We start from the raw sequence: 13993 nt of genomic DNA on the forward strand, positions 1-13993 counted from the left end.
TGAAGCCGGTGTTTGGAGAATATATTGGCACGGGTGTTAGGAATTGTGAACAACTGAGTTTAAATGTATTTGGCTAAGGTGTATGTAAACTTCCGACTTCAACTGTAGTCCCGACACAAATCTAGGGATGCTACCCAAGCCGGCTGGTCGTTCGTTCTATCGATTCGGTTGCTAGAGACGTGACCCAGTCGTTCGTTCTAAATGTTTCATTGACATACTAGCTGGCAACGTTCTTAACTTCTCTAGGATAGGGGGCAGCATTTTCACGTTTGGATGAAAAGCGTGCCCAGAGTAAACTGCCTCCTACTCAGTCCCAGATGCTAATATATGCATATTATTATTAGTATTGGATAGAAAACACTATGAAGTTTCTAAAACTGTTTGAATCATGTCTGTGACTATAACAGAACTTATTTGGCAGGCAAAACCCAGAGGACAAACCATTCCAATCAGTTTTTTGTTGTTGAGGTCACTCTCTTTTCAATGGGTTTCATTGGGAATCCAGATTTCTAAGGGACCTTCCTGCAGTTCCTATCGCTTCCACTGGATGTCAACAGTGGAATAATAATTTTATAAGCCATAAAATGCGCATTCTTCCTATTTCAACTCAGCACTACAACAAGCACTGCAGCAGTAATGAATGAGTAGGAAAGTATATGGATGGGTTCTGACTCCTGAACTTGAAATATTGAGTGCCATAGTCTGATTTCTAAACCAGAAGTTAATGGTTATCTGTAGGAGGAATCACATGGTTGCAGGCACTGATAAGGTTGGAGAGATGTGGTTAAGTTAAGAATGGGGGCCGAGGTCAGGTCACATTAAGGGAGAAGGAACAGTTTATTGTTCGCATCGCTTAACTTCCTGCCTAGCAATAAAGTTCGAGAGAAGGAGGATACTTCACCTAAATTGGGGTATATATACAGTGGGGAGAACAAGTATTTGATACACTGCCAATTCTGCAGGTTTTCCTACTTACAAAGCATGTAGAGGTCTGTAATTTTTATCATAGGTACACTTCAACTGTGAGAGACGGAATCTAAAACATAAATCCAGAAAATCACATTGTATGATTTTTAAGTAATTAATTTGCATTTTATTGCATGACATAAGTATTTGATCACCTACCAACCAGTAAGAATTCCGGCTCTCACAGACCTGTTAGTTTTTCTTTAAGAAGCCCTCCTGTTCTCCACTCATTACCTGTATTAACTGCACCTGTTTGAACTCGTTACCTGTATAAAAGACACCTGTCCACACACTCAATCAAACAGACTCCAACCTCTCCACAATGGCCAAGACCAGAGAGCTGTGTAAGGATCAGGGATAAAATTGTAGGCCTGCACAAGGCTGGGATGGGCTACAGGACAATAGGCAAGCAGACCTGACATTTGCTCAATGACAAAACAAAAGAGGGAACATTGGTAGTAGGTGCCAAGGGAACTGGTTTGTGTCAAGAACTGCAGCTCTGATGCGTTTTTCACGCTAAAATGTCTCCCGTGTGTATCAATAATAGTCCAGCACCCAAAGGACATCCAGCTAACTTGAAACAACTGTGGGACGCATTGGCGTTAATTTGGCCAGCATCCGTGTGGAACGCTTTCGACACCTTATTGAGTCCATGCCCTGACGAATTGAGGCTATTCTGAGGGCAAAGGGGGGTGCAACTCAATATTAGGTGTTCCTAATGTTTGGTATACTCAGTGTAGTTTGATATCTGCTGAACACTGAAATTCTAGCCTGCTGGCCTGCTGGAGGTCATTTTGCAGGGCTCTGGTAGTGCTCCTCCTTGCACAAAGGCGGAGGTAGCGGTCCTGCTGCTGGGTTGTTGCCCTCCTACGGCCTCCTCCACGTCTCCTGATGTACTGGCCTGTCTCCTGGTAGCGCCTCCATGCTCTGGACACTACGCTGACAGACACAGCAAACCTTCTTGCCACAGTTCGCATTGATGTGCCATCCTGGATGAGCTGCACTACCTGAGCCACTTTTGTGGGTTGTAGACTCCGTCTCATGCTACCACTAGAGTGAGAGCACCGCCAGCATTCAAAAGTGACCAAAACATCAGCCAGGAAGCATAGGAACTGAGAAGTGGTCTGTGGTCACCACCTGCAGAATCACTCCTTTTTTGGGGGTGTCTTGCTAATTGCCTATAATTTCCACCTTGTGTCTATTCCATTTGCACAACAGCATGTGACATTTATTGTCAATCAGTGTTGCTTCCTAAGTGGACAGTTTGATTTCACAGAAGTGTGATTGACTTGGATTTACATTGTGTTGTTTAAGTGTTCCCTTTATTTTTTTGAGCAGTGTATTATTGATCAATTGACTATGACTTTTTAAATCATCCAGTATTGCTATCTGCAGCATTAGCTCCAGGTAAAGGCTGCAATTCTTCAGCCATTCCTGGACCTGTGACCAAAACTAAGCTACATATGGACAGTGTCGTTTTGCGTGTCAATTCATAACCCATCTGCCATGGAATCGAACATTTTGGAATCGAACATTTTGGAATCTATATGGCACATCTGTCCATTTTTTGGTCCTTAAATGAAACTGGTATATTTTTATTCATCACAATTTTCTTTAACCAATTCTGGTCTTTAATGCAGGGCCGACAGACAAGTTCCTTACTTTTCCCCCTTCCACTTGCCTCTTCCATTTTTGTGGTAATACTGCAATTACTTGGTTGTAATTTTGGGTAGAGCATACATTTCCATATATTTGTGTTAGCTCCATGTGTGACATAACTCCACCAGTCCTATTTATGATATAATTTACAAAGATTATAACTTTTTTTAAATGTATTTTTATTAAAAAATAAAGTTTTTTATCAATTAGTATACTTGAGTTTAATCACAATATTTGTTGTATTATTTCTTCTGTCTTTTCTGGTGGATTAAACTGAAATTGCAACCAACTTTCTATGGTTTGTTAAAAAAAATAACTATATTTTGGAGATTCAAATGTTTTCAAATAACCGAAAGTAAGCAGCTGTAATCTGAAAGGGGAAAAAGTCCATTCTTGAACATCGGATGAGACATTCTTACTAATTTGCAAGAGAACCAGATTGGTTTAAGTATAACTTTTGTATGACTGACGCCTTTAGTGAGAGGTCTAATGCATTAATATTTAATCATTTCTGCACTCCGAATTCATATTCATTACATAAATAGGCCCTTTAAATTTAGTCTGTCTTGCCATTCCCAAAAAATTGAATATTTTTTGCTCATATAATTTAAAAAACAGATTGCTAGGTGTAGGCAAAACCATAAGCAAATAGGTAAACTGTGATGTGACTAAAGAGTTAAATCAGGCAGAATTTTCCACAAATAGACAGCTATTTTCCTTTCCATGGCAGCAAGATCTTATCTACTTTTGCTAATTTTCTATTAAAATGTATTGGAGTGAGATCATTTCTTTCTTTCGGGATATGTATACCGAGTACGTCCACATCCCCGTCAGACAATTTTATTGGTAAACTACACGGTAATGTAAAAGTTGTATTTTCTTGTGATCGAATACATAATATAGTACACTTATCACAATTTGGTTTTAATCCAGAGAGGTTCGAAAAAGTATCTAGATCCTCTATGAGGATGTGGAGGGATTCCACACACTCTGAGTTCGTGAAAATGTTGTGTGTTACCTGTGCGATACGGTGGTGCTGCAGGTTGATGACTCTGGACACAGCCATTTGAATGCTGCCAAACACCGCCACCACCTCCAGGATCTTATCGTCAAAGGACGGCGCCGTGAACGTCTGCAGGGAAGAGGACATGTCATTTTTTACATAAACTGACGGGACAAAACATTAGGAACACCTTCCTAATATTGAGTTACAATTCGTTGGGGCATGAACTCTACAAGGCCCATGTTGACTCCAATGCTTCCCATAGTTGTGTCAAGTTGGCTGGATGTCCTTTGGGTGGTGGACCATTCTTGATACACACAGGAAACTTTTGAGCGTTCTTGACACACTCAAACCGGTGTGCCTGGCACCTGCTACCCTACCCCACTCAAAGGCACTTAAATATTTTGTCTTGGACATTCACCCTCTGAATGGCACACATACACAATCCATGCCTCAAGGCTTAAAAATATATCTCCCCCTTCATCTACACTGACTGAAGTGGATTTTTCACCTGGATTCACCTGGTCAGTCGGTGTCATAGAAAGAGCAGGTGTTTCATATGTTTTGTAGACTCAGTGTATATGCCAAATATATTGTGCAGAGCTGTGGTCGAGTGGCAACACTCCTCGGCACATGTCACATATACAGTATTCACACCCCTTGACCTATTCAAAATGTTGTTGTGTGACAGCCTGAATACATGGAATTATGTTTTTAGACATTTATTCAAATTAATAAAAACTAAAAGCTGAAATGTCTTGAGTCAATAAGTATTCAAACCCTTTGTTATGGCAAGCCTAAATAAGTGCACACTGTGTGCAATAATAGTGTATAACATGAATGACTACCTCATCTCTGTACCCCACACATACAATAATCTGTTAGGTCCCTCAGTCGACCAGTGAATTTCAAACAAAGATTAAATTACAAAGACCAGGGAGGTTTTCCAATGCCTCACAAAGAAGAGCACTTACTGGTAGGTGGGTAAATGTAAAAAAATCTGTGAGCAGTTTCCGTCCTCTCTGGCAACTGAGTTAGGAAGGACGCCTGTATCTTTGTAGTAACTGGGTGTATTGATACACACTCCAAAGTGTAATTAACAACTTCACCATACTCAAAAGGATATTCAATGTCTGGTTTTTGTACTTTACACATCTACCAATAGGTGCCCTTCTTTGTGAGGCATTGGAAAACCTCCCTGATATTTGCGGTTAAATCTGTTTGGTCCTTATTTGACTTGGTAAGCAAATTTTTACTGTTGAACTTATTCAGGCTTGCCATAACAAAGGGGTTGAATACTTATTGACATCTGTGGGTTTTTCCCCAAATTAATTTGGAAACATTTTGAAAAACATAATTCCACTGATATTATGGGGGCCAGTGACAAAAATGTAGTATGTAGGCCAGTGGCAAAAAAATAATTCTAAATGTAATTGATTTTAAATTCAGGCTGTAACACAAAAAAAATTAAAGTCAGGGGGTGTGAACATACTGTGCCTTCGGAAAGTATTCAGACCTTGACTTTTTCTACATTTTATAATGTTACAGCCTTAGTCTAAAATGGATTAAATAAAACAATTTCCTCAGCAATCTACACACAATATCCCATAATGACGAAGCGAAAACATTGTTTTTAAAATGTTTGCAACTTTATTAAACACCAAAGACAGAAAAACCTTATTCACACCATTTGCTATGAGACTCGAAATTGAGCTCAGGTGCATCCTGTTTCCATTGACCATCCTTGAGATGTTTCTACAACTTGATTAGAGTCCACCTGTGGTAAATTCAATTGATTAGACACGATTTGGAAAGGCATACACCTGTCTATATAAGGTTTCACAGTGCATGCCAGAGCAAAAACCAAGCCATGAGGTCGAAGGAATTGTCCGTAGAGCTCTGAGAAAGGATTGTGTCGAGGAACAGATCTGGGGAAGGCTACCAAAACCTTTCTGCAGCATTGAAGGTCCCTAAGAACACAGTGGTCTCCATCATTATTAAATGGAAGAAGTTTGGAACCACCAAGACTCTTCCAAGAGCTGGCCGCCCGGCCAAACTGAGCAATCGAGTGAGAAGGGCCTTGGTCAGGGAGGTGACCAAAAACCCAATGGTCACTCTGACAGAGCTCTAGAGTTCTTCTGTGGAGATGGGACAACCTTCCAGAAGGACAACCATCTCTGCAGCACTACACCAATTAGGCCTTTATGGTAGAGTGACCAGACGGAAGCCACTCCTCAGTAAAAGACACAACAGCCCGCTTGGAGTTTGCCAAAAGGCACCCAAAGAACTCTCAGACCATGAGAAACAAGATTCTCTGGTCTGATGAAACCGAGATTGAACTCTTTGGCCTGAATGCCAAGTATCACATCTGGAAGAAACGTGGCACCATCTCTACGGTGAAGCATGATGGTGGCAGCATGATGCTGTGGGGATGTTTTTCAGTGGCAGGGACTGGGAGACTAGTCAGGATCGAGGCAAAGATGAACGGAGCAAAGTAGAGAGATCCTTGATCAAAACCTGCTCTTGAGCGCTCTGGACCTCAGACTGGGGGCGAAGGTTCACCTTCCAACAGGACAACGACCCTAATCACACAGCCAAGACAAGTCTCTGAATTATCTTGAGTGGCCCAGCCAGAGCCCGGACTTGAACCCAATCGAACATCTCTGGAGAGACCTGAAAATAGCTGTGCAGCGACACTCCCCATCCAACCTGACAGAGCTTGAGAGGATCTGATTGTAGCATCATACCCAAGAAGACTTGAGGCTGTAATCACTGCCAAAGGTGCTTCAACAAAGTGCTGAGTAAAGGGTCTGATTACTTATATAACTTTGACATTTCCGTTAATTAAAAAAAAAAAAAAATTGCAAAAATGTCTAAAAAATATTTTTTGCTTTGTCATAATGGGGTATTGTGTGTAGATTGATGATAGGGAAAAACATTTTAATACATTTTAGAATAAGTGTGTAACTTAACAAAATGTGGAAAAAGTCAAGGGGTCTCAATACTTTCCGAATGCACTGTACACACTGTGTACAAAACGTTAGGAACACCTTCCTAATATTGAGTTACACTCCCTTTTGCCGTCAGAACAGCCTCAATTTGTCAGGGCATGAACTCTACAAGGTGTGATGCTGGCCCATGTTGACTCCAATGCTTCCCATAGTTGTGTCAAGTTGGCTGGATGTCCTTTGGGTGGTGGACCATTCATGAAACAGTTGAGCGTGAAAAACCCAGCAGCATTGCAGTTCTTGACACACTCAAACTTGTGCGCCTGGCAAGTACTACCATACCCCGTTCAAAGGCACTTAAATCTTTTGTCATGCCCATTTAAAATTATTATGAATCCCCATTATGCTGCCACAGCAAAATTAATGCAGTTTATACAATTTTAAAAACATTACAATACATTCACAGATTTCACAACACACTGTGTGCCCTCAGGCCCCTACTCCACCACTACCACATATCTACAGTACTAAATCCCTATTTGGTAGGAAGTTTACATTCACTTAGATTGGAGTCATTAAAACTGTTTTTTCAACCACTCCACAAATTTCTTGTTAACAAACTATAGTTTTGGCAAGTCGGTTAGGACATCTACTTTGTGTATGACACAAGTAATTTTTCCAACAATTGTTGGAAATGGAGGAAGCCGAGCGGAGCCGAGCGGAAATGGAGGAAAACTCGCCTCCCTGCGGACCTGGCATCCTTTCACTTACGCATCTCATCTTAGCTTTCTCCTCTTCTGTCTCTGCTGCTAAAGCCACTTTCTACCACTTAAATTCCAAGCATCCTGCTCTACCCTAGGAAGCTTTTGCCACTTCTCTCCCTCCTGAATCCTCCTCCCCTCCTCCCCTCCTCCTCTCTGCGGATGACTTCGTCAACCATTTTGAAAAGAAGGTCGACGACATCCGATCCTCGTTTGCTAAGTCAAACGACACCGCTGGTTCTGCTCACACTGCCTACCGTGGCTTTGACCTCTTTCTCCTCTCTCTCAGATGAAATCTCGCGTCTTGTGACGGCCGGCCGCCAACAACTGCCGCTTGACCTATCCCCTCCTCTCTTCTCCAGACCATTTCGGCGAACCTTCTCCTTACCTCACCTCGCTCATCAACTCATCCTTGACCGCTGGCTACGTCCCTTCCGTCTTCAAGAGAGCGAGAGTTGCCCCCTTCTGAAAAAACCTACACTCGATCCTCCGATGTCAAAACTACAGACCAGTATCCTTCTTTCTTTTCTCTCCAAAACTCTTGAACGTGCCGTCCTTGGCCAGCTCTCCTGCTATCTCTCTCAGAATGACCTTCTTGATCCAAATCAGTCAGGTTTCAAGACTAGTCATTCAACTGAGACTGCTCTTCTCTGTGTCACGGAGGCGCTCCGCACTGCTAAAGCTAACTCTCTCTCCTCTGCTCTCATCCTTCTAGACCTATCGCTGCCTTTGATACTGTGAACCATCAGATCCTCCTCTCCACCCTCTCCGAGCTGGGCATCTCCGGCGCGGCCACGCTTGGATTGCGTCCTACCTGACAGGTCGCTCCTACCAGGTGGCGTGGCGAGAATCTGTCTCCGCACCACGTGCTCTCACCCTGGTGTCCCCCAGGGCTCTGTTCTAGGCCCTCTCCTATTCTCGCTATACACAAGTCACTTGGTCTGTCATATCCTCACATGGCCTCTCCTATCATTGCTATGCAGACGACACACAATTAATCTTCTCCTTTCCCCCTCTGATAACCAGGTGGCGAATCGCATCTCTGCATGTCTGGCAGACATATCAGTGTGGATGACGGATCACCACCTCAAGCTGAACCTCGGCAAGACGGAGCTGCTCTTCCTCCCGGGAGGGACTGCCCGTTCCATGATCTCGCCATCACGGTTGACAACTCCATTGTGTCCTCCTCCCAGAGCGCTAAGAACCTTGGCGTGATCCTGGACAACACCCTGTCGTTCTCAACTACATCAAGGCGGTGACCCGTTCCTGTAGGTTCATGCTCTACAACATTCGCAGAGTACGACCCTGCCTCACACAGGAAGCGGCGCAGTTCCTAATCCAGGCACTTGTCATCTCCCGTCTGGATTATTGCAACTCGCTGTTGGCTGGGCTCCCTGCCTGTGCCATTAAACCCCCTAACTCATCCAGAACGCCGCAGCCCGTCTGGTGTTCAACCTTCCCAAGTTCTCTCACGTCACCCCCCGCTCCGCTCTCTCCACTGGCTTCCAGTTGAAGCTCGCATCCGCTACAAGACCATGGTGCTTGCCTACGGAGCTGTGAGGGGAACGGCACCTCCGTACCTTCAGGCTCTGATCAGGCCCTACACCCAAACAAGGGCACTGCGTTCATCCACCTCTGGCCTGCTCGCCTCCTACTCTCTGAGGAAGTACAGTTCCCGCTAGCCCAGTCAAACTGTTCGCTGCTCTGGCACCCCAATGGTGGAACAAACTCCCTCACGACGCCAGGTCAGCGGAGTCAATCACCACTTCCGGAACACCTGAAACCCCACCTCTTTAAGGAATACCTAGGATAAAGTAATCCTCCTAACCCCCCCTCCCCTTAAAAGAGTTAGATGCACTATTGTAAAGTGGTTGTTCCACTGGATTTCATAAGGTGAATGCACCAATTTGTAAGTCGCTCTGGATAAGAGCGTCTGCTAAATGACTTAAATGTAAATGTAAATTGTTTACAGACAGATTATTTAACCTATAATTCACTGTATCACAATTCCAGTGGGTCAGAAGTTTACATACACTAAGTTGGCTGTGCCTTTAAACAGCTTGGAAAATTCCAGAAAATTATGTCATGGCTTTAGAAGCTTCTGATAGGCTAATTTACATATTTGAGTCAATTGGAGGTGTACCTGTGGATGTATTTCAAGGCCTACTCTTCAAACTCAGTGCCTCTTTGCTTGACATCATGGGAAAATCAAAAGAAATCAGCCAAGACCTCAGAAAAAAAAGTCTGGTTCATTCTTGTGAGCAATTTCCAAACGCCTGAAGGTACCACGTTCATCTGTACAAATAATAGTACGCAAGTTATAACACCATGGGACCATGCAGCCGTCATACCGCTCAGGAAGGAGACGCGTTCTGTCTCCTAGAGATGAACGTACTTTGGTGTGAAAAATGCAACACAATCCCAGAACAGCAAAGGACCTTGTGAAAATGCTGGAGGAACATGTACAAAAGTATCTATATCCACAGTAAAACGAGTCCTATATTGACATAACCTGAAAGGCCGCTCAGCAAGGAAGAAGCCACTGCTCCAAAACAGCCATAAAAAAGCCAGACTACGGTTGCAACTGCACATGGGGACAAAGATCGTACTTTTGGAGAAATGTCCTCTGGTCTGATGAAACACAAATAGAGCTGTTTGGCCATAATGACCATCGTTGGAGGAAACAGGGGGAGGCTTGCAAGCCAAAGAACAACATCCCGAACATGAAGCACGGGGGTGGCTGCATCATGTTGTGGAGGTGCTTTGCTGCAGGAGGGACTGGTGCACTTCACAAAATAGATGGCATCATGAGGCAGGAAAATTATGTGGATATATTGAAGCAACATCTCAAGACTCAGTCAGGAAGTTAAAGCTTGGTAGCAAATGGGTCTTCCAAATGGACAATGACCCCAATCATACTTCCAAAGTTGTTGCAAAATGGCTTAAGGACAAAAAGTCAAGGTATTGGAGTGGCCATCACAAAGCCCTGACCTCAATCCTATTGAATATTTGTGGGCAGAACTGAAAAAGCGTGTGCGAGCAAGGAGGCCTACAAACCTGACTCAGTACATACACCAGCTCTGTCAGGAGGAATGGGCCAAAATCCACCCAACTTATTGTGGGAAGATTGTGGAAGGCTACCCGAAACGTTTGATCCAGGTTAAACAATTTAAAGGCAATGCTACCAAATACTAATTGAGTGTATGTAAACTTCTGACCCAATGGGAATGTGATGAAAGAAATAAAAGCTGAAATAAATAATTCTCTCTACTATTATTCTGACATTTCACATTCTTAAAATAACGTGGTGATCCTAACTGACCTAAGACGGGGAATTTTTAATAGGATTAAATGTCAGGAATTGTGAAAAACTGAGTTTAAATGTATTTGGCTAATGTGTATGTAATCTTCCGACTTCAACTGCATCTACAGTACTAAATCCATGTGTATGTAACAGGCGTATGTTATTGTGTGTGTGTGTGTGTGTGTCTGTGTGTGTCTGTGTGTGTGTCTGTGTGTGTGTCTGTGTGTGTGTGTCTGTGTGTGTGTCTGTGTCAATGTTTGTGTTGCTTCACAGTCCCGATGTTTTAATCTGTTTTTTAAATCTAATTTTACTGCTTGCGTCAGTAACTTGATATGGAATAGAGTTCCATGTAGTCATGGCTCTATGTAGTACTGTGTGCCTCCCATAGTCTGTTCTGGACTTGTGGACTGTGAAGAGACCTCGTCTTGTTGGGTATGAATGGGTGTCTGAGCTGTGTGCCAGTAGTTTAGACAGACAGCTTGGTGCATTCAACATGTCAATACCTCTCATAAATAAAAGTAGTGATGAAGTCAATCTCTCCTCCACTTTCAGCCAGGAGAGATTGACATGCATATTATTAATATTAGCTCTCTATGTACATTCAAGGGCCAGCCGTCCTACCCTGTTCTGAACCAATTGCAATTTTCCTTTTTTTGTGGCACCAAAAGTCCTTTTTTTGTGGCACCTGAACAGTAGTCTAGGGCCTGTAGGACCTGCCTTGTTGATCGTGTTGTTAAGGCAGAGCATCACTTTATTATAGACAGACTTCTCCCCATCTTAGCTACTACTGCATCAATATGTTTTGAACCCTCTGAATGGCATACATACACAATCCATGTCTCAAGGCTTATTTTTTTAACCCATCTCCTCCCCTTCATCTATTTAACAAGTGACTTTAATAAGGGATCATAACCTTCACCTGGTCAGTCTATGTCATGGAAAGAGCATGTTTTATACACTCATATCTCATACGTGGTTAGTCACATATGAACACAACGCTGACTGGGAGGGGGGGGTCGATGTGAAATGGGTTAGATTTGTGCTGGGGGTATTCTGGTTTTGTAAAGGGAAGGGGATAAATAATAATAATAATTATTATAAAAAATATTACTAATACATGTGATTTACATAACAAAGACCCAAAGAGGCTTAATAACATTCAAAACAAAAATGTGGAGGAAACATGTGAGCACTGTTACAATGTCATGTAATCTTTATGTGTTAGAGTTATAAAAAAAATATCCAGCTGCCTATGGAGTCATATTGTACTTATGCAACAACAACACAAAGAGAGGCTTTTGATGCCACTTACATCATCCTCTTTGGTCCCGCCCCAGAAGTTGGTGCCGCCTGCATAGCTTGGGATGTTCAGGACAGCTATGCCCTGCAGGCTGGGGAGGGGGATAGGCCTCCCGTCGCACTAAACACACACACACACACACACACACACACACACACACACATTATCATACGGTAACAGAACAAAACTGTCTGCATATGTTCGGTTACAAACTCCCACAACCACAATAACACCACCAGACATGAATTGAAAAGTCTAAAAACGGATATGCCAATCCCAGATTGCCCCACGGGGTTAGGGTCAGGGTAAGAGTTATGGTATGACAGTCAAGTCTCTTTAGTGTATGGCACACTGAGGCGCATGACACAGATGAAATAGTATATGACGTTCATCATTGTCCGTTTTTGTCTGTTGAAATTTTAACGCATCTCTGCTTTTGTTGACGGATGAGTTGCGCACGTACAAAGGCGAAAATATTGTTCTTTGTCGGACAATTTCAACTAATCTCCATTGTCATTCATCCAGCAACGGATGACACCCATTGAAAAACCATTGGCTCCACCCGGAATATTCAGACAAACTCTCAATGTGGCTGTACCCTTAGTTGCACCAACTTGGCTACTGTTGTGTTTTCTTACCTCCAACAATACCTTCTGCTCTAGGTTCTTGTAGGTGCGATGCAGCAGCTCCTTGGTGCCCAGAACCCCGTACCACATCATGTTTTTGGTGCGACTCCTGAACACAGACCGAACCACAAATTAACACATGTGACGAGCCACAACACACACACCACACACACACACACACACACACACACACACACACACACACCACACACACACACACAGCACACACACACACACACACACACACACACCACCCACACACACACACACACACACACACAGCAGTAGCACAGAAATGGAAGACATTGCTACTCTAAAGTACAAAACACACCGCTGCCACTCACTGCATTTAGCCGTTGGTCTTTGCGGTGTGTCTGAGCTATAAACAGTCTCTCCAGGATTTGGGGTGTTCCAAAAATGCTTGATTTTGCTGCGGCAATAGACATTTCGCGAAGAGTTTTGTCCAAATAATCCCGAAAATGGGGACTCATTTCCTACAATTCTGAGCATTTTGCCTTGGCTAACACCGTGTTCTTATGCTCAAACATTATAAGAAAATCAAAGTGGGCCCCAATCGGTGTGCCCTTCTTGCCCGGTCGGCCAAGACAAAAATACTCCTGAATGAATCGTTTTTTGAATTTTTCGATTCTCTCCGACTGTCTAGGTTTTAATTAGGTGCTTGTTATTTCCATAATCTTTTCTACATACTTTATATGTAATTGTTGTCGTATAAGTTTACACTAAAAGCATTTTTTCCAATCCTAAAAGTTCATTTCTAAACTGTTTGGTTTCTAAACTGTTTATTTTACAGTTTTACACTGACCCAGACTAGACCCCATGAGACCCAGACCCAATCTATCAAGACCCAGACCCTGAGTATTGAGACCATGACCAGACCAACACTGTATTTATGCGGTCTCAAGACAAAGACCACGAGATCAGACTCCATCTCTGCTTATCACCCTATCCAGTACTGGGTGTATCTGGTTTTGCTAGCAGACAAGAGGCTCTGCCTCATTCCTCAGTTACCTGCACTTCTCGGGATGCTCGTCCCGCTTATTGTTGAAGTCCAGTGAGATCTTAGCATCCAGGCCGATCCCAAAGTAGTTGTTCATCACACATTTCTCAGTGTAGCAGTCACTGAAACCAAACACAGTACAAGGTCACTCACAACTCTGGTGCAAAAGGTAGATGATGATGATGAGGTTGGGCTTAAAGGGATAGTTCACTTCAAACGCATGGGGAAAGCAGAAACATGGAAAGAGGAAGGCAAAACTCATTTTTAATACACCACTAGCTAGTTCAATCCATTTCCACTAGCATTGCTCCATGCCCCAAAGACGCTGGTCAGGAGATTCTTGACGTTGTTTAATAACCAGCTAAAAACCTACAAAACGGTTTGGATGAAATGACGACACCAAAGGTA

At 43.1% G+C, this 13993-nt stretch overlaps 1 protein-coding gene across 5 annotated transcripts in view; it reads right to left on the bottom strand.

The window, feature by feature from the left end:
- Window positions 1-13993, bottom strand: part of LOC111960631 (diacylglycerol kinase delta) — an 86404-nt gene that overhangs the window by 15474 nt on the left and 56937 nt on the right. For all 5 annotated transcript variants that reach the window (XM_023982717.2, XM_023982716.2, XM_023982718.2 and 2 more), the window contains 4 exons: window positions 13597-13707; window positions 12580-12676; window positions 11954-12061; window positions 3644-3757 (listed from right to left, as the gene is read on the bottom strand). In XM_023982717.2, the coding sequence (XP_023838485.1) occupies window positions 3644-3757; window positions 11954-12061; window positions 12580-12676; window positions 13597-13707 (430 nt within the window). The remainder of the gene's footprint in view (window positions 1-3643; window positions 3758-11953; window positions 12062-12579; window positions 12677-13596; window positions 13708-13993) is intronic.

The sequence above is a fragment of the Salvelinus sp. IW2-2015 genome, linkage group LG4p (genome assembly GCF_002910315.2).
Source record: "Salvelinus sp. IW2-2015 linkage group LG4p, ASM291031v2, whole genome shotgun sequence".
Taxonomy (NCBI): Eukaryota; Metazoa; Chordata; class Actinopteri; order Salmoniformes; family Salmonidae; genus Salvelinus; species Salvelinus sp. IW2-2015.